The sequence below is a fragment of the Trichoplusia ni genome, chromosome 18, assembly GCF_003590095.1.
Source record: "Trichoplusia ni isolate ovarian cell line Hi5 chromosome 18, tn1, whole genome shotgun sequence".
NCBI lineage: Eukaryota > Metazoa > Arthropoda > Insecta > Lepidoptera > Noctuidae > Trichoplusia > Trichoplusia ni.
In genome coordinates this window covers 8,196,289-8,217,211 of record NC_039495.1, presented here as the reverse complement: position 1 = coordinate 8,217,211, position 20,923 = coordinate 8,196,289, and the positions used below count along the sequence as shown (strand labels likewise).

The 20,923-nt window shown below is 35.0% G+C and overlaps 3 protein-coding genes across 3 annotated transcripts; all 3 read right to left on the bottom strand.

Annotated features, from left to right (window-relative positions):
- Positions 1 to 4,560: 4,560 nt before the first annotated feature.
- Positions 4,561 to 8,546, bottom strand: LOC113502874 (protein FAM133-like). Its single transcript, XM_026884610.1, has 6 exons — positions 8,032 to 8,546; positions 7,514 to 7,641; positions 6,896 to 6,986; positions 6,246 to 6,291; positions 6,128 to 6,163; positions 4,561 to 5,810 (listed from the first exon to the last, which is right to left on the bottom strand). The coding sequence occupies exons 1-6, from the start codon at positions 8,528 to 8,530 to the stop codon at positions 5,480 to 5,482; spliced, it is 1,131 nt and encodes a 376-aa protein (XP_026740411.1). The 5' UTR covers positions 8,531 to 8,546; the 3' UTR covers positions 4,561 to 5,479.
- LOC113503150 (protein suppressor of white apricot-like) lies at positions 8,542 to 11,753 on the bottom strand. Its single transcript, XM_026884969.1, has 6 exons — positions 11,651 to 11,753; positions 11,432 to 11,493; positions 10,562 to 10,769; positions 9,802 to 9,963; positions 9,183 to 9,446; positions 8,542 to 8,921 (listed from the first exon to the last, which is right to left on the bottom strand). The coding sequence occupies exons 1-6, from the start codon at positions 11,751 to 11,753 to the stop codon at positions 8,542 to 8,544; spliced, it is 1,179 nt and encodes a 392-aa protein (XP_026740770.1).
- Positions 11,754 to 12,970: 1,217 nt separating this feature from the next.
- LOC113503149 (splicing factor, suppressor of white-apricot homolog) lies at positions 12,971 to 14,658 on the bottom strand (the record flags this gene model as incomplete). The annotated part of the gene is given in 4 exon segments (XM_026884968.1): positions 12,971 to 13,086; positions 13,370 to 13,421; positions 13,423 to 13,538; positions 14,377 to 14,658. Coding segments are annotated over 4 exon segments (480 nt in total), but the record flags the coding sequence as incomplete, so codon positions are not given.
- Positions 14,659 to 20,923: the final 6,265 nt, after the last annotated feature.

Sequence of the window (20,923 nt, the reverse complement as noted above, 5' to 3'; positions counted from 1 at the left end):
CACCAATTTTTTTAATGCTCTATTCGCCCAAATACTGTAGCTGTTCTAGTTATTAGTACTGAGCCAAAATTCTATACACAACAAACGACAAACAAACAGCCACATATATCTAAGTTAAACATATCTACCAGTTAAAAACAAACACAGATAATGTGTAAGATTGCAGATTATTGTTTTTAGTGTAGTCTTCTGTGCAGACAACATATTTATCTTGGAACAAGCAGCCAAATTATATTTACTTGTATCTTGTTAGGTAATTACATCCACAGGGGATCCAAGGAACTTCGGTCAAAGGTCCAACCAGAAAGGTTATAATACCTTTGCCGACGTATCCTCCATGTCATCAATAAGATAGCTTTACCATGAGATAATCTCGTAATCCCAGTTGATCTTAGATAAATATCATCAATTTACTATAAGAGATATAATGTTTATTTATTTATCAGACACTATCAAAACTTCTTGATCCGCGAATTTACAAGGATACGAGTTGATTGACAATGGTGTTAGGAATGACATGCTCTTTCATGGTGACCGGTTGTTACAAATTAAGATAACACTTATGTCTTCCAAGTTAAGGTTTAAAATAGCGCCTCATGTAGTGGCATTGAAGGAGGTGTGACATGACAAGCCTTTTATTTGCTGGTTTATTTTCAAAGTATTGGAATATTCCGGTTCGTGTGTGTGGGCAAATTGCCTTTCGATATCTTTAAAGATTCCACAGAAGCTGGTATCTGCTTAATCCTCCTGCTTATTGCGTAGTGAGGCCTTTACTTTTCGTCATTGTGGAATGTCATAAAATATTTGATAAGATTTTTACTCCGAAACAAACGTAGCGTATATTTATGCTAAATCATGTGCTGACGCGTCGGGGGTGTCGATAAGGACTCCAGTTGGGTTCGAAGCCAGTCCGGCTATACCAATAATTACGCGTGAGTAAACCTTTTTTAAATAACTATAAATCTGCCTCACGGAAGTTATTACAAATGTAATGAAGGCATAAGGAACGAAAGATAGGGACTGGACCTGCAATCAAAAGACTTGACGTAACCTTGATGTACCGGCCACCACTCGCTGATAGGCAATGGTCGTTGTCGTGATCAATTTTCCTGTGACAACGAATAATATAATAAGTGGAGAAAATCCAGTAGTATTGATCTTCTTAGTAACATACATATTATCAAGAGGGCAAACTTTAGATTACTTGTCGCAGTTTGACTGCGCTTTAAATTGATGCTGCAAAAAAAATACAAAAATACGTAGTGTAATAAAATCATTAGAATTAATGTAATTTAAGAGAGGATTTTAACATCGTATCAAACCGTTTAGATATAGGTATAGGGTTAAGGCTAAATGAAACAAAAATATAAATAAGAAATTACATTTATTTAATATCTATTGTACATAATCGTTACGTAAGGCTTTGTTTTGGAGCATGGTCGCAACATAAGTTACTAATTACAATAATATTGCTGGCAAGTGACGTCATTTACAGAAATCTGAATAACTCATACCGTTCGTTGAAATTCGACTCTGAATCGAGTCAGTAAGGTTTAATTTTATTTGTACTAGTTTATAGGTAGATTATTATTCCGATTTTCGTAAATCATTTTATTACTGTTTGTATTTTCATCAATCTATAGACTTTAAGCTTTAATACATAATCCGCTTAATATTTAAGTAACTGAGTCTTCGATATTTATAATCCTAGGTTTCAGTAATAATTGTAGAGAATTTCAGTTATCTATAGATATAAATTATAATTATAATTTAAGACCCAGTCTTGTAACTGAAACATAACTGTTTTGTCGGTAGCACGTCGCAGATAAAACTATTCCCTTTTTGTAGAAAGTTGCTAAACTGTGTCCCAACTATTTTATTGCTAGTGAACTGTAGCACTTAAAACAAATTGGCAGCGATATATTAAAATACTCATTACATACTAACAGTCAAGTTAAAATATAGTACATTACATAGAATATTAAATTCATATAACGGTAAAACGGGGTGAATAGAAGCATTCTCGAGGTATAAACAGTTTATTTCCAAGATTTGTCCGTTATGGAGTCAAAATAAAATGAGTACACGAAGATTATGATGATTCTCAAGCACTTAACAAAAAAAATATGTTACATATGTATGTATTAATATATATCTTTATTTTTAAAGGATATTTATGTAAGCGAAAGTATGTGACCTGTACCCCATGTAAAAAAAACACTTTTTTCTATTCACCTCGTTTTACAGTACTACAAGTAACACGAGTCAATATTAAATTGTACATCAACATGCTTGAAACTACTTACAGACATCGAAGACAGTTCATAGACACCTGTATATAGACATATATTACACATATATTTATATATTAGATTTAATATCATATTACTGTAACTTAAGTTACGGATTTAATAATGACTGTATAACAATATAACCTTATTATTCTCAGTATATACTACACGAAACTTTCATTATACAGAAATTGGTAGGTATTTTTCACTTTGAAAACTTATGGCTTGGCTTATTGTTCTCAAAGGACATATTTGCACTATAAATCTACACCGCTGTGGGTTACACAAAAAGATAACAAGATGAGCTGATGATGACAAATTCTGGTATTGTAGCGATAAACTAAGGTAATATTGAGCGACGTACAACGAATAGTTTCGTGGTTGCGCTTATATGAAAGCAGCGACTAATCTCGGGCATTTTTGTTACCCACAAAAAAAAACATAATATGCTACAGATTTTTGGATTTTAGACGAAATAGCTAAAGACTAATTTCGCATTCAATAAAATTGTCTAATCCGTTTTCAGGTTGGTGTATTCGCACTACAAAAGAAGCTCTTTTTATGTACTTATTTAGTTCATAACATGTACAATCTTAGTTGATTGACAAATACAAACAAACCGGATTTTAATGATTGTTTATAACAAAAGTACAAACAAATTAAGTTCATTAGTTCATACTTCAAATTAAAACGACTCATGCTTACATATTACATTCTCTTAAAATATTTACACTTAAGACGCATTAAAAATTATTTACATTTTATCGTTTAAAGTATTTCCAACCGAGTCTTGGTATTTATTATAAAAAAAAATAGAAACCTATATTCTAAATGGAAATCCATGGGTAAGAGTAAATTTTAAGATTGAAAATGTACATTATATTTACAGGAAATAAATATTTATAACTGAATAATCAATTTAATATTGGAAGTATTTATAATGTTATATTCTATTGCAATCAGCCATTTTTAGCAACTAGAAGTTGGTGAACACAATTGGATTTACAAAATACCAGTATTTTCCAGTTACCGGTTTTAACCGGATAGTCAAATTGTTAACGTCAACTCGCCATATCCAACGTGCTCGACGGGTCGCGGTTTCGATGTGTCGCGGTGTCCACAAATCAGAGCCGCAATGTATTCGTGCAATTGACTTGAATGTTTGTGAAAGCCCCGCTACACAATTCTAGTATGTTTTAATATTACCTTTACTGGGCGTCAAACCTATTTTATTGTAAAGCACAACAGCATCTCATTGAATTTCAACGTGTATAGTTGTTTTAAATATCTGATTGAATTATATGATTGCTGTTCTTGACTATCCGCACCTCTATAAGTTTGTTTAAAAAGGAAACAAGTCTTTTCGTATTGGAAACTTGGCTTTAGCAAAATAGCTATACATTCAGATGGAAATCATATTTAAAGTACGCTTTCTACGCTACAGTGGAGATTTTCGGAAAAAAAATTGAGTTATTAATTATCTAAACTATTTTTCTATTTCTAACTATTCTAGAAACACGAGTAATTTTTTTTTAATCGTGGTTATTTACCATGTCATTTTATATAATAAGCATTACAACGGCTACGTCGACTTTCAACTATAAAATATTATAAGAATATTATTTATGTTGGTGTTGTAATCTGGTGTTTTCATTAATATTAGAAATTTAACTGTAAATGTATATTTGTTACATAAATACTAAATATTGTAAATATTATGTTATATTTTACTATAGTGTATATTGTTTTAAAATTAATTGATTGTCGTGCAGTAGGCACCTGCGATTGCTTGGTAATATCCTCAATATGTGGATTCGTAGATAGTCCTGCTGGTAAATTATAGAAAAGACAATGTGCAAATTAAAACGGTGTCTCATGAAACTGAATTAAAATAGATGATTCTGTTAAGCGTTTCTTCCACAGGGCTAAAGATAATCGGAACAGTAATTTGTTTGTAATTGCACGAAGAAGTTACGTTTTTGCGTAAGATAATGTCCGTGTTAAAGTATTCACCTTTTAATTTGAAGACGCCTAAACATCAAATTTTACATTCTAAATGGAGAAAATCGAAACATACAAGTAGATTATCTAATTTGGAAGCAGATACGTTAGACGAAGTTACAAGTTTATGTTGATATTTCTTTCATATTAATTATAGATTATTTATAACCTATTTTTATTCTATTGTTGTTACAAAAATATATTAGACTACGAACATATACATACTAAAATACCATGTATTGCTATTTTTATCTGGAATTTGTTTTAATGCACATTGTTTTATGGAAGATTGTTGTGTCTGTGGGTCCGTTTGTGTCGACTTTAAAAACTTTATGAATCAGTCTATTATAGAGTGGTAAGTTAAAGGCTGGTTTAAAGTGCCCGATAAGTTATACTTTTGGAAATTTAAAATGTAGTGTATATTTTTTTAAATGTCAATATTTCATTGTTTTTTATTCTATATACAAGTGGAGAAATGTTATTTTACTAATTGAAATTTATTTCAGTTTCAGATAAGTCTGAAATAATAATGTAGTCAATATCAATAAATATTGAAGGATGGAAATATTGGATAAGTTTGTTTAAACATGACTAGAAACACTTAAACTCCTAGGAATTAAGTTTCCTTGTGATATAAGTAAATTCTCATCTGATCTACAATTTATTTATTATGTAACAATTTACTCACGTGAGAAAACTTGGGTAAGGCTGGGCTACGTTTGGGTCCGAAACTAGTCGGGGCTATCCTGATGAATACACGCGAGTAAACCGTTATTAAATAATTAAAAGTCCACCTCGCTAGGTTTTTATGAAACACGTTAAATTTCATACTTAATCAATCAAAGGAAATTGACAGCGTATGTGCCAAATTCTGCCCAGGATGAAGTTTTTGCACCCGAAGTCTAACCCTGGATTGAAAGGCAAGAGGAAAACGCGTTTTCGGTTGTAAATCGATTGACCGAAATACACTGTCTTCACTCTAGGCAGTACTAGGTCCAAAATCCTTTCCGATTCTCATTGTCCTTTCAATAATATCATAGAAACTACCATAAAAAAGAACTTGACGAGTATTATCTTTGATATATACCTTCTGCTTACACTCAAACTTATCTCACATTAAAAATTATAATTAAAACCTGTAATTCAATAAAGTACCTTAAGACCTTCAAAATAAAGTTCAATATCGCTCAACGTCCACTAGCAGATGATTTGGAATCTCCCTCGCTGTCACTCGACCACTCCCCTTCGCTGTACTCCCTCTCTTCCTTCTTTCTTCTCTTATCTCTTGTTACCTCTTCGTCTGAGGACTGTTGTCGGAGGAAGTTGATCAAGGTGCTCTCGATGTCAAGACCTAGTTCTTTAGTTGGTGAGGAAGTCCTTAACTCCTTCAAGGTGTTGGTGAGGTCAATGTTGACAGGTACTGGGGCTTCTTCTAACTCCTCCTCAGTCTCTTTCCTGCGTTTTCTCTTGTTCTTGGAGCTGTGTTTCCTTTCCTTCTTGCGTTTCTTCTTTTTTGTACTGGAAAAAGATAGGACATTAGTATAGAGTACAATGCTTTTTCTAGTTGATGGATTCTATTTTTGTTAGACAAATCAAATGAAAGGGTGTTTGCATGTCATCGGGATAGAAATTAGAATACTTAAAAAATTGGTTCTGACTATAAGATGAAAGCCTATGGAACACTATATTGTTCAGTATTTCTTTTAATTTAGAAAGCTAACTTCTTTTTTCATTATTTTAATGAAGACGTTTTGTAACTTTAACAAAAATATTTAGTGAAGACAGGAAGAGAGAGGGAGATAAAATATACATATTATAAGGTCGAGACTACTTACTTGTCATAATCCGATTCATCATTTTCATCTGAGGACCTGTCAAGACCAAATGAAAATTACAATTGGTTTCATATTTAAATTACAAACTCTCAAGTTACTATAGCAACTGATAACTCACTTATACTTTCTGCGCTTGCTCTTCCTGTGGGTTTCACTGTCATACTCTGAAACAAAAGATTTGTTGAACTATAATCAAGTATGAACCAAGAATAGAACTAATTATTGAACAATATTTGTAGGAAAGTAAACAGCTGTATATTGATTGATTGATATGCCTCGTTCGATTTCGGCCACAGCTGCTAGTGTTGCAAGACACCAGCCAGCTGCGAAGAACATATTGCAGTAAATAAGGGTGTGCGCCAACACAGGTGCGAACTTCGTTCCCTTACCCTCGCAGCCCGATGAGAAGGATCTGACGCGACCGGAGACAGATAATGCAACACGGAAGTTGTGATATAGTACCTAGTGGTAGGATCCAGGAGCGACAAATCAAAGCATTAGAATTTGTGTGTTTTCAAAATATACATTGCATCTTCCGTGTTTTAGAAGGCACGTGAAAATGTGAGTCGTGTGCTAGATGTGTCTCCGGCAGCGTCGAATTGGCATCTCATAGTGCTATTAGAGTTAAAGAAGAGAGAGTTCACTTGTGTTAGTGTACACTTTTGTGCACTATTTTACGTCCTTCTCAAAACTAATCGCCATAGCCGAAAATGTTATTAGGAAATATAATTTAGCTTGAGCTAAGATCCTAAATAGTAAGCTTCTCACCTCTCTTATCCCTGTGCCTTCTCTTGTCCCGTCGGCGTTTCTTCTCTTCTTCTTCTGCCTTTTTCTTTCTCAATGACTCCAAAGTGTCTACCTACAACGGAATATTATTGTTAGTTGTGAGGAAGTAAATTTTATTACGTGAATTGCGATCAAAAGTATAACATTTGAGGTAGTAAGGGGTATCCGTGTTGCCCCGTTAACTGGGTTGAGGTCTGATAGGTAGTCGTATTTTGAAAAACACTAGTACCTAGCTGTATTCGGTTCAATTCGAAACCAAACTCAACATAGTTGAAAAATCGATAAATTGATGATGAAGTTAACAAATAGGTACTGTATAGACGCACTTTTTTAACAGAGCGATGCAGTTAGCACAGGCTAGCTTCAACAGCTTCATTAGACTATCCTTAAGTTTATAATTCTAAAGGCCGATTTTTCTATAATCGGTTAACTTTTACCTGAGGAATAAATATAACCGGTTGACATATTTTCTATACAAAAGCTGTCAATATATTCGCCGAATAAAGTTACCTGGCGATTGAAAAATCAGTCCTACTATACATAGGCTTCTAAAAAAGAACGTAATGAGTATCTTTACATAATATGGTTAGTTCCACGTACCATAGCGCTGGCCAGTGAGGAGGTGGGCAGCGCGGCGGCGGCGGGGTCGACGCCGACCTTCCTGAGGAACTCGGCGGCTCGGCGGCGCCGCTCCTGCTGCTTGGCGCGCTCGCCTTCCGTCTCGCACTCTGCTAGGACACACGTTATGTTACAGCTGAACACACCACACATTTAGCAATATTTTTTTAATTAGTCTATACAGTATACACGCTACTCTCTGCTGTGATTCGAGCCTATTACGTTCTGACGTAATAGGAACGAACGAAATTAAAGGTATAAAGGACTCTGATACTATCAACTCTCAGAATAGAGGATTTGTTTGTTATAAAAGAAGTTGCGAGGAAAAAAATCTGTTACCAGTCTGGCCAAAACTCTGTCAAGTTATAAGACCGCTATATTTAAAAAATAAGTTTGAATATAATTTTCAAATTAACTTATTAATTTAATTAAATGATAGAGTCATAAAGTCAATTTAAACTGCCTTTTTCATGTACTCAACAGTGAATGCTGTAACTCACCTTTAGAATCCGACTGATCTCCAGTCAAATCAATCAAATCATCAGAATTGTCCTCCAAAGATATGATTTCATTTTCCAACTCCTCTTGCTTGGGCTTGTACTTCTTGCTTTCTTTCTCACTCTCTCGCTCCCTCTTCTTTTCTTTCTCTACACTCTTACGTTCACTCCTTCTTGAATCTCTGCTTTTAGATCTGTAATCCTTCTTTCTATCTCTATGTTTCTTCTTATCTCTTCTATGAGGGCTTCTTCTGTAAGGGCTATCCTTTCTACGAGGACTCTCCTTATCTCTTCTACTAGGACTCTCTTTTTTCAAAGGGCTCTCTTTGTTCATGATGAAGGGATTCTCCCGTCTCTTTAAGGGACTGTCTGTGTCTTGCCGGCTCACAGGGCTGAGATTCTCCTTTACCTGTGGACTGTCTATCTCCATTCCGAAAGGGCTGTCTCTTTCCCACTCACACCTTTCTATTTTATCAAGCGGCTCTATGTTCTGAACCTGCATGGTGACAGGGTTCAATGGTTTTGGGTGGTTTCTGGTGGGACCGTGACTATTGGTTCTTGTTTGGGTATGGAAACACTCTCTTCAGGTAGAATGGTGTTGGTGGGTGGTGGTGTGGGGTTGGCCACTACCGTTACAGGTTCAGCAGCCTTGACTGGCGGTTCTTCGTTTATCTGTCCATCTATCTTGTATACGACTGTGGGAGGAATGTCGTTGCTAGGGAATGTTTGAGGGGCGACCTTCGGCGGTTCTCTGACCTCTTCTGGTTTGTCTGTCTGTTTGTCTTTGTCCTGCTTTTCGGAATCCTCGTCCGAGCTTGACTCGTACGGCAGCGCGGGCTTTGGAAGTATTGGATCTGGTTCCTTTAGCTTCTTTATGGAGAATGACACGGGCGCTAAAAGAGAGGGATTATTATTCTATAGAAGTGATATAACAACCCATACTGTTTCACTTGATTAGGAAAATTTTAAAATTAGATGTCTTGTATATATTATTAATATTATTAAATGCGCCGAAAGCAGTAACTGGGCTAAATTTCTTAATATTACGTAATTAGGATGTCTTAAATCCTGATAATCACAAATGTTCTACTACTATAACGCCAAGTAGATCAATATAAATACGTTTTCTACACCACTAACTTCTGATCACTTACCAGAAGCCTTCTTCTTCTTATCCTTCCCATTGACATCGATCCCTCGCTTCTGCTGCATCAGCCGCCTATAGTACGCGTGGTACTGGTTATCTGGCTCTAGGAATGTGAACCGCGGGTCGTTCTTAGCGCGCACGATGTCTGCGAACTCGTCGCCATTACGTGCGACATAAGACGCCATCTTGTCGATCACTATCTGTACGTCTTCCGGTGGTGTGATGATGGTTGGTTTGTCTTTGCTGTCCGTTGAGGAGCTGTCGTCGAAGTCTGTTGGAGAGAAAGAGTATTTTAAGAATAAGTAGCTGCTCTGGTGATCTTAAGACAATTGACATAAGCACATCAAGAAGTGAAGAGAAATTTAGGGTTTATGGTAGATTTATAAAGACTGTATTGATAGATAAATATATGCAAATAAGACTAAAGGAAATAATGGTTTTAATATACGACTTAATGTTATGTTTTTAAAATAGACACCAAAATACAGAAATTAGTTTAACAAAATAAGTTTGTGTGATCCACGACTCTTGTTCAGAATCTTTGTACATGTAACTTGAATGTTCGTTGAACCCCCCAAGACACGAGGACAATGCCTTAGTATCAAATGAAACTTCGCTTAACTTACCGGATACATCAGAATCTGAGTCAGTATTGTAGTTCTTCATGAGACTGAGTCCTGTTGACTTGAGCAGGGGTGGATCCTGAGTGGTTGGCTTCTTCTGATCCGGTGGGTACTGGTAGTACGGTGGCGGCTGATACGACAGCACGGGCGGGATTGTTGGAGGCACTACAATAGAGGGTTGAGGGTGAAGACTGTCGTTGTGGTAACCGTTTTGTCCAGCAGTCCATTATAGATAGTCGTTTGTTAAAACTAAGTGGTGAAAATGATATAAATAGGTATGTAACACAGAGAATTAGGTTATTCTTTATTGTGCATCACAGAAAATTTAAAAACATGTATTGTTAGCTATGCTGTTTCCCAAATGACACAAATTGTTAGCTTGAGCCTTTAATAAGAAGAGAACATAAGACTGGCAAAATGAGCTCTGTGCAGAATCTAGAAGTCAACCTCAACCAGTACTCTAAAAGGAATTAAAAAGTTCTTCAGCATTTGGGTGATTGTCAGGAAAAAAGTAACACAAATTGAGGATATAATTATCCTTACCACACTTTTAATACTGCAAATTGTTTAATTAGATGGTATTCTGTGTCTAAGCTCGTACAGTACGACGGCTATTAATAGTTTAAGTAAGAAAAAATTCAATGAAATACTACAGTTACTTTAACCGTCTTTAACTTATGTATTTTTTTCCTGAGAAACGCCCATTTCAGGTTAACAATGTCGTTTCAAACTTGACAAAAGCTAGAGTACTTCAGGTAGTTACCATGGTTGGTGTCGGGCCCCTTCGGGGTACATGACGGGGCGCGCGGTAGATGCAGGCGGGCGGGCGCGCGCGGCGGCGAGGTCCCGGGCGGCGCCACGTCGGCCGCGCCCGCGCCCGCGCCCTCGCCCTCGCCGCGCATCTTGCTGATCAGCATCGTGTAGTCGCAGTCCGCAGACGGCTTGTAGTGGATGGACGGGATCGCTGGAGCCTGGTGGAATGTTACATTCTTATCTTCTAATATATAAAATTCCCGTGTCACGATGTTAGGTACCCTACTTCTCCGTAACGGCTTTACCGATTTTTATCAAATTTTGGTAGGTCTGAGAATCGGCTACTATCTATTTTTCATTACCCTAAGTGATAAGAGTTGTCCACCCTTAATATTTTGTCTCCACTGTGATCATCGATTGTTAGGCGGTGCGTAGGTCGCCGGTACAGCTGGTTATTATATGACATCGTTAATGTCACCATTCTAGCACTTATATAATAATGTTAGTTTCATATATTTCCCTTTTTTGGTATCATCGACTAAGCGCTAAGAAGTTTGCCGGTCAGTTATTTATATGTATCTTAAATATGGCGGTGGTGGTATTATAATTTATTAATCGAAATAAATATTTTCTTCCTTAATTGATTGATTGACTTGTATTCACAAATAAATGATTTTAATGTTTCTGTTATAACCAGACATTGAATCTTCTATTTATTGTTTCAAGAAAATATAACAGTAAAGTATCTGTTTTCGAACTCATTTTAGTGAGCAGTTTATCTCTTTCTCTTATATCGATGTTTTAATGACCTGAGGGTGTGTAAGGTGTTTTGATATATTCTAAATTATAAACAATGAATTCTAAAATTCCTAATACTTACAGATTCGATAACAGTCGACGCCAAACTCGGATGTAGATATTCTTCATTTTCTGGAGGCTTCTCTGTAACAAGGAATTATTTCTTTATTAATTTTATGTGTAAAAGTTTACACATAAAATTTTACCAGTACTCAAAAGAAAACGACTCCCGCGGTAAGGATATTAATCCTCATGACGACGGGGATTTCGTTCGTTTCACAAACATACAAATAACAAAAACCGTGAACAAAGAAACCTAAACTCAGATCAATCGTGGATCTCAAGAATGCCTGCCCAACGCGGGGATCGACCCGCGACACTCCGCTTACAGTGGGTTTTGGCATGGTGACCTCAAGCAATCGTCTATCCATGCAGTCAATTTTCTTCAATACCACAGAAAATAAATCACACCATATAATAATATGATGAAAATGAATAAAAGCTCAGTTTTATTTACATACCTTCAACAACTTCAACTTTTCTCTCGGGCCACTTCCCACCCTTCACAAGTGCTATCAGTGATGTATAATAAGGGTGTAATGAGGACTCTCTATTGAGGAACTTGAACTGTGGATTGTCGCCCTGTTTTTGCCTTTATCAGGATCTCCATCTGAGCACCCTGGGATGCTATGAACTTTGCCGTCTTCTCTATTATAGCATTCTGTTTGAGGGTTTCAGGCTGTTGGAGAAATTTGTTGTTTTTAGAATGTTTGAATTTAGATTGTGTTTTGGCCAGATTGTGAATTTTGATAAATATTTTTATAGCTTTGCTGCAGTGTTCTGGTGGTCAGATAAGAAGCTGTTGTTTATGTGTAGCGTCTTGTAACTTAAAACAGTCCTAAGTCTTAGCATTAAATTTAAGATGTAAGTTTTGTTGTCCTGTCTGTTTTGCAACTACCCTAATGAATTATCTATCTTGGAAAACCTAACTGATTTTTTTTTATTAATTGCTATTTAGCAGCCTTCATCGAAATAGCAGTAATAGTAGCATTCATTAAACTTCATATGATGTAAACAGGTATTTATATTTAATAGGTATTTTTGTAATATATGTATTTTTTTATATATCATACCAGGAGTTCTGACAACAGGTTCCGTCATACATAACCATAAGCTAATCAAAGAGCTCTTCTCTTCGATTTTGTTATCCTACAGCAATTTAGAAGTTAAAAATAAGTGTGTAATCTGAAGATTCTGCTTAATGTTTGATATATATTACATTCTAAATTTTAAATTGAGTATCTGCCTATCTTAAACTCAAGTTTCGTTTAATTAATGTCATTTATAATAATGTTATTCCCATGGCTACAAACCAATTTGATGTGAAAATAAATACATTTATGTAAAAATCATGGTTTTTTTTTTATTCCTATATCCAAAGAACAAAGGGCAAACCCTGATGAGTATTGAGTATTTGTGTCACTAAAACTACAAACCAAACTACCTCACTGTGTTACAGTGAAAGCAAAACTCTCAATATTAAAGGGCAGTCTTTAATTAAAGTTAACTCACAAACACAGTATCAGTTGGAAGGAGTGCTCTGAATGCGGGAGCTGGGTGTGAACGGTTCCTCGTCAACCTCCGGCGGTTGCGCTGGAGGCTGTGGTTCTGTGGGGGTGTCATAGTTGAACCCCACTTGACCGTAGCCAGCTGCGTGTAGACGCTTCAACTCCTCCTCTGGAAATTGGGATATTTTAGTTTGAGGTTGATATGCTAGCTATATTGATCTGTACTGTCTGCACTTCTCAGCATCATAAATTCTTTACAAGACTCATTAAGGATTGATGACTGATGCTGTCGTAGACCAACACACAATTTTTACCTGTCAAAATTTGTTTACCACCTAAGCCTACATTGTGGAATGCAATAAAAAATTGAATTGAATTAAATTCAACAATCATAGTCTATAGATATAAGTATGAGTATGTAAGTAAATAAGACATTACAATTGTAAGCTTACCTTTGTACATTTCTTCTTCATCTTCATCAGTGTGGAGCGCGCGGTACCTCTCTTTCATCACAAAGCTGTTCCACGTCTAGCTCACTCCTCGTGAGTTCCACGCGGAAATCGTAGCCTCCCGGAGGTGCCTCAAGTGATGACAGGTCGTGCAGAGCGCCCCTTGCATCATCCTGTCCAGATATTTACTTGTATTAATTTCTTACCAAAACGGAACCATACAAGCCAGTCTCATTGATGACCCATTCGCAGTGAATAAAATGGGGTTATTATGTGCGCATTTATACCCATAATGTTAGAAAGAAGCTGAAATAATATTAAATTATCATAATGTTTTAATTTAAGCTTTATTGCACTGATGAATAAGAATTAATTCTTAAGCTTCGAAGTAATTTCTACTAAACTTTCAGCTCCTTTCTTAAATCACACAATATTCTATTAATGTTTTAGTATTTGTACAAAATTAGAATATTTTTTATGACCTAAATAGATGACATCTTTTACTATACATATCTCATGTTAGTCAAAAGCTTGTACATACAAGTATAAAAATTTAGAATATTATACAATGGTAATAAAAAATACCTTAGAGTATAACCTTAGCGCATATCCTACTTCTATTTCTATAACTATAATAAAACCGAATTAAATGTATTGTGCATTTTATTAAATAAGAGACAATAACTTTAAAGATTTTCAAAATATCTTAGCATAGCAGTCATCTCTCATCTGTGTTGTTTAACACCTGGGCTTTAACATAGTATTTATACATACTCAAGTGAACCGTTGCAGGCTATACATACCACCGGTGCGTGTCACCATAACATAACACGACGCTGCGAGCACCCGAAGCGCCCGGCGCTCGCTCTTCGTACACATCGAACTTCGTACAAACATCCTCTGCGAAATACTTAAAGATCTTCCGAAAATTTAATTTTTTCTGACATATAACTATCTTTGATAGGTTTATAGCGCCACAGTTAGCAGTCTTATAGTAAAAAACTGGTCGAACCTGTCGATTTTCAACGTTTCATCCCCCATCCACGGAATGAGGTGTTTGCCTTGGTCAATGTGAAGGGCTTTATCATCGTCCCTGAACAATTTGCACGAGTAGCCGAACACGAAAAGATCTTCTTTCTTCTCCTTGAAATCACTCTTTCTTAATATACCGGAGTCACTTTGACCACCAGTCCACTTTAAAGACATTTTAAAAACAAAAAATCGAAAAGCAGTAAAAACTCAGAACATTAGCCGAAGTCGCACCATGATAGATTCGTTCAAAAACTATTTATTGGTTAATCTTTTTTTCGTGACATTTGAGGTTTTACGATTATTTATGCCAGACAAATAATTATGGAACTAATTTAGAAACGAATTAAAATTGCAAAGAAAATCATTTATTTATTTACTATGGAAAACAATATAATTATATCAGAAATTATCGATTTTTTACCATGAAGTTTTTGAACGCCAGAATCTAAACTCTTCGTTCGGAAATTTGAAAGAATATCAAGAAACAGCTTTCATATTACATTATATTAAATACTGTTAAATAAAAACAGTGGATACGATGAGAAGCTTTATTGTATTAATTATTTGCTGCAAATCAGAAAAGAAGCAAATGAAAACGAGTACAATAGGTAATGGTTAAATCTAGAGCCAATTACAAATCAAGTTAAATTTATGCGTAAACAAAATATATTTGCAAACTACAAATCGATGAAGAAAATAAATAAGTTAAAGAAATTAATTATGTGGAATATTTATTTCATTGAATTTTACTGGTTACTTATAATTGAAAACTGATGCACGGTCCTTTCATTTCGGACCACAAAGAACGCCGTTTTTCTAAAAAAAACGAAACAATGGCAACTGGATATAATACGGACAAGTTAAGAGTGTTAAAGATCACTCGATAACGCGTTACTGCGTAGCATATTAAATATGGTCGAGTTATATACGTTTCAAAAGGCATATGGCGGACGTTTTATATATTTTTGCATCGAAAACTGATAAAATCTTTTAGTTATGAGTATCTTGTGACCGCTAGAGCGTATTTGTTAAAAATTAGATGATAAACGTTAGTTTTTAATGTGTAAATAAGTCTATTATATCTAGAGTCTTATAAATATTGATAGTATTTTCGTGCGTGGACGTTTTGATCCGTATTGTTGAAAAACGAAAAGTCTGTGATATAAACAATACATAGGTGATAGATTAATTTCCTGAACAATTTTGTATATATTGTAAAGTTGTTATAGAATTTTAGCAAAAGTAATATATTGCGAGAAGACTGAGTAACTGAGTGGAGGATTTGCGAGCTATGTCAGCTGTGAACCTATTGTCTTCGTTGAGGGAGAAACCGACCGACGAAAACCCGGATGATGGCTCGAACCCCGAAGGTAATACAAAGACACATTTATACTTATAGCCTAATTGTCATAATACCTTCACTAGTGCATTATCTTGCGTCAAAAACTTCTCTGCAGTTTTCAAAACATTGACCCTAATTCCTTTAGTTTTCTTAGGCTTGCTAAATGATTTGCAGTTATAGTTATCACTAGAAAGTTGACAAACCTCATTTGATAGTCAACTCCTTGTATTCAAGGATCTAAGTAAATAATTTTGCAGGTTTTTATGTAGGTCACAACATAGGCAGATGACTGGAATGGTGTACTGCAGTTATCCTTAGCTTTAGTGACCTAATATAGAAAAATAACTGTTTATCTTTGAGCTTTACATTAGTAATATTATACATCATAATGATTGCATGGTTATAATTTTGTTTATTGTATTGGTACTCAATGATAAAGTATTTCTTTTGAAATAAACAATTATTATCCATATAAAGAATATTCTTCATGAAAAAGCAATTATGAGGGTAAGTGATTGTAATTTTTGCATACATTGTGTAATTATAAATATGTACTTATGCTAATCAGACAATTACTATTTAAGATATTCAATATTCATAAAAATAAACTAAAAATCCGTAAGCAAAACTGGAGACGGAATGATCCAGTTGCATTGAAACCATCTTCAGTTGCACTGTTTTTTCTAAAAAAATATATTTAAAAAGAAGTAGAAGGGAATATTAATATGATAAGAATAAATTATGAACAACTATAACATTTGCTGACAAATGCAATATGATCACATTAACAAATAGGTAGGATGATTCCAACACTTAGCGTTGACTCCTGTAGATACTCAGGACAAACAAAAAAAAAAATTTTTTCTGGTAACACAAACTCAATGTTTTTACAGTTATGTGCTAAATGTTAACTGTTCTTTTATCAGTATATCAGAACTTAACCACATTTGAATCAACAAAGGATTTGAACTCGCTTATTGACATACCAACTGTATCATATGTTATTATAATGTTTTGATGCCTTTGTATGCAAATTTTGCATATTGAACCAATGAAAACAAATGATTTGCATTGTTATTTACTAACCGTTTGAATTTATTTGGTTTTTTTTTTTGGTATATTCACTTGATAACAATAATTACCTAAAAAATCGAAAGCATTATTTTTTTATTGAAAGTATGAATAATTACTGACTTATAGAAACCCTCCTGAAAATAATCTGCTTCAAATTATGTTTCATTTATAAACAAAACTTTTTAGTCATCAGTAGTAATGTTTATCTTTGTATCATAATAAACAGATTGTTTCTGCATCTTTAAGTATAGATTAAATTTATCACTGATAAGTTCTAATCAATGATTAATAGTAATATTAAAAGGCAACAACTTTAATAATTTGACAATGAGTGCTTGATGATTTTGCATTTGATGAACTAGTTGTATCGGTTTTTCTTTCTAATTCTCAAACCCTACATCATTTGGTCAATGATCACGGGGGTTTTCATTGAGACTTTATTTATTTTATTTATGTTTATATAGCATGTTGGGTACAGAAATGCCATTCTAAGCGAAACCGCGACACTTCGCGCCCCACGTTTCGTGTGGTGACCTATCTACCTGTACAGTCGATTTTTAAACATTGTCTTTGATTGGATCAACCCTTAAAACAGCTGGAAAAGTCTACACAACTGAATATTGCAGACCTATAGCACAGTTAGTATACCCAGGTATAAGCAATTTGTAGCATTTAACAATATTTGCACATCTGAAATGACAAGCTTTGAACAAATATGGTAAACAATTTTATGAAAACAGCTATAACAAAGAATGGGTATAACAGATGGAGGGAGAATAATCTCATAAGTATGATAGTTATTCCTACATTTGGAGACAAAATAAGTAGAAGAAGACCATGCTAGGTTTCACTCCTGAAATAGTGTGATGTCTGTTGAGTTGAATGGAAGGACAGGGTTAAAAGTGTTGTAGAGTAAAGAATTATCTTGTTTACTTTTGTTTTTAGAGTGAGTCTTATGCATGGCAATACTATAGTTATTCAACAAGTGGAATGAGTCAATATTCCAAACATTACTTTTTTATAAAGCTGCCGAGTTTTCTCAAGTAATATGTAATTATTACTCTTTATTTGACCTATTTAGCAGGTAAGTAAAATATTACGGGTCTCGTAAATCAAAACATTCAAATCTGCATAACACTGCATTATCCGTTCATGAACTGAAACATAACTAAAAGTTATTAAGCTCTGGTTATAATTACAGACTATTTATAATAGGTCTGTTAAAGTAAAGTCAAGCTATTGGCCCGTCGACACAGAGTATTTATCATGCTTTGTGATATTGTGATACTCCTCGCTGCTGCACGTAAACAATGCGTCGCAGCTAAACGCGCCGTTTAAAAAAAATACTTACTTTTTTATTGGCAATGGTTTTTTGTAGTTCTAGTGTATTGTCATTGTATTGATCGGTATTTTAAATTGTGTTGTAAAGTGACTGAACTATATCTGTGAATGTAATGAGGTTGATTGGTTTTATGCTTCGCCTATTCTATTAAAAATGTAAGGACAAGATGATGCAGAACGATGAAATCAAAAGAAAACTTGAGGTAAAGCATCAGGTGGAACACTTGGAAGGGCTATAAATTTCTTGGGTGATATATTGGTTGGTTTTGTGTAGCCTGTTGGCACCCTTAACCCTAGAAAGATAATCATATTGTGACGTACGTTAAAGATAATCATGCGTAAAATTGACGCATGTGTTTTATCGGTCTGTATATCGAGGTTTATTTATTAATTTGAATAGATATTAAGTTTTATTATATTTACACTTACATACTAATAATAAATTCAACAAACTATTTATTTATGTTTATTTATTTATTAAAAAAAAACAAAACTCAAAATTCTTCTATAAAGTAACAAAACTTTTAAACATTCTCTCTTTTACAAAATAAACTTATTTTGTACTTTAAAAACAGTCATGTTGTATTATAAAATAAGTAATTAGCTTAACTTATACATAATAGAAACAAATTATACTTATTAGTCAGTCAGAAACAACTTTGGCACATATCAATATTATGCTCTCGACAAATAACTTTTTTGCATTTTTTGCACGATGCATTTGCCTTTCGCCTTATTTTAGAGGGGCAGTAAGTACAGTAAGTACGTTTTTTCGTTACTGGCTCTTCAGTACTGTCATCTGATGTACCAGGCACTTCATTTGGCAAAATATTAGAGATATTATCGCGCAAATATCTCTTCAAAGTAGGAGCTTCTAAACGCTTACGCATAAACGATGACGTCAGGCTCATGTAAAGGTTTCTCATAAATTTTTTGCGACTTTGAACCTTTTCTCCCTTGCTACTGACATTATGGCTGTATATAATAAAAGAATTTATGCAGGCAATGTTTTATCATTCCGTACAATAATGCCATAGGCCACCTATTCGTCTTCCTACTGCAGGTCATCACAGAACACATTTGGTCTAGCGTGTCCACTCCGCCTTTAGTTTGATTATAATACATAACCATTTGCGGTTTACCGGTACTTTCGTTGATAGAAGCATCCTCATCACAAGATGATAATAAGTATACCATCTTAGCTGGCTTCGGTTTATATGAGACGAGAGTAAGGGGTCCGTCAAAACAAAACATCGATGTTCCCACTGGCCTGGAGCGACTGTTTTTCCAGTACTTCCGGTATCTCGCGTTTGTTTGATCGCACGGTTCCCACAATGGTTAACTTATACGGTTCTTGTAGTAAGTTTTTTGCCAAAGGGATTGAGGTGAACCAATTGTCACACGTAATATTACGACAACTACCGTGCACAGGCTTTGATAACTCCTTCACGTAGTATTCACCGAGTGGTACTCCGTTGGTCTGTGTTCCTCTTCCCAAATAAGGCATTCCATTTATCATATACTTTGTACCACTGTCACACATCATGAGGATTTTTATTCCATACTTACTTGGCTTGTTTGGGATATACATCCTAAACGGACACCGTCCTCTAAAACCAAGTAACTGTTCATCTATGGTCAAATGAGCCCCTGGAGTGTAATTTTGTATGCACTGATGGATAAAGAGATCCCATATTTTTCTAACAGGAGTAAATACATCGTTTTCTCGAAGTGTGGGCCGTATACTTTTGTCATCCATTCTAAGACATCGTATCAAAAAATCAAAACGATCACGACTCATTACAGAGACGTACACCATTGACAAAGATCGATCAAAGAGGTCATCTGTGGACATGTGGTTATCTTTTCTCACTGCTGTCATTACCAGAATACCAAAGAAAGCATAGATTTCATCTTCATTCGTGTCACGAAATGTAGCACCTGTCATAGATTCCCGACGTTTCAATGATATCTCAGCATTTGTCCATTTTACAATTTCCGAAATTATCTCATCAGTAAAAAATAGTTTGAAGCATAAAAGTGGGTCATATATATTGCGGCACATACGCGTCGGACCTCTTTGAGATCTGACAATGTTCAGTGCAGAGACTCGGCTACGCCTCGTGGACTTTGAAGTTGACCAACAATGTTTATTCTTACCTCTAATAGTCCTCTGTGGCAAGGTCAAGATTTTGTTAGAAGCCAATGAAGAACCTGGTTGTTCATAACATTTTTGTTCGTCTAATATTTCACTACCGCTTGACGTTGGCTGCACTTCATGTACCTCATCTATAAACGCTTCTTCTGTATCGCTCTGGACGTCATCTTCACTTACGTGATCTGATATTTCACTGTCAGAATCCTCACCAACAAGCTCGTCATCGCTTTGCAGAAGAGCAGAGAGGATATGCTCATCGTCTAAAGAACTACCATTTTATTATATATTAGTCACGATATCTATAACAAGAAATATATATATAATAAGTTACACGTAAGTAGAACATGAAATAACAATATAATTATCGTATGAGTTAAATCTTAAAAGTCACGTAAAAGATAATCATGCGTCATTTTGACTCACGCGGTCGTTATAGTTCAAAATCAGTGACACTTACCGCATTGACAAGCACGCCTCACGGGAGCTCCAAGCGGCGACTGAGATGTCCTAAACGCACAGCGACGGATTCGCGCTATTTAGAAAGAGAGAGCAATATTTCAAGAATGCATGCGTCAATTTTACGCAGACTATCTTTCTAGGGTTAATGTCG

Bases quoted from the DNA above. Each gene is read 5' to 3' on its own strand.
- LOC113503150 (XM_026884969.1), bottom strand. From the start codon at position 11,753: ATGCCAAAACCCACTGTAAGCGGAGTGTCGCGGGTCGATCCCCGCGTT. The intron at 11,494-11,650 runs GTTTTTGTTATT...TCCTTGTTACAG, and splicing joins TTTAGGTTTCTTTGTTCACG to AGAAGCCTCCAGAAAATGAA. The intron at 9,447-9,801 runs GTAAGTTAAGCG...TCTCTCCAACAG, and splicing joins CTCAGATTCTGATGTATCCG to ACTTCGACGACAGCTCCTCA.
- LOC113502874 (XM_026884610.1), bottom strand. From the start codon at position 8,530: ATGCAGGTTCAGAACATAGAGCCGCTTGATAAAATAGAAAGGTGTGAG. The intron at 7,642-8,031 runs GTGAGTTACAGC...GTGTCCTAGCAG, and splicing joins AGATCAGTCGGATTCTAAAG to AGTGCGAGACGGAAGGCGAG. The intron at 6,987-7,513 runs GTACGTGGAACT...ATTCCGTTGTAG, and splicing joins CCTCACTGGCCAGCGCTATG to GTAGACACTTTGGAGTCATT.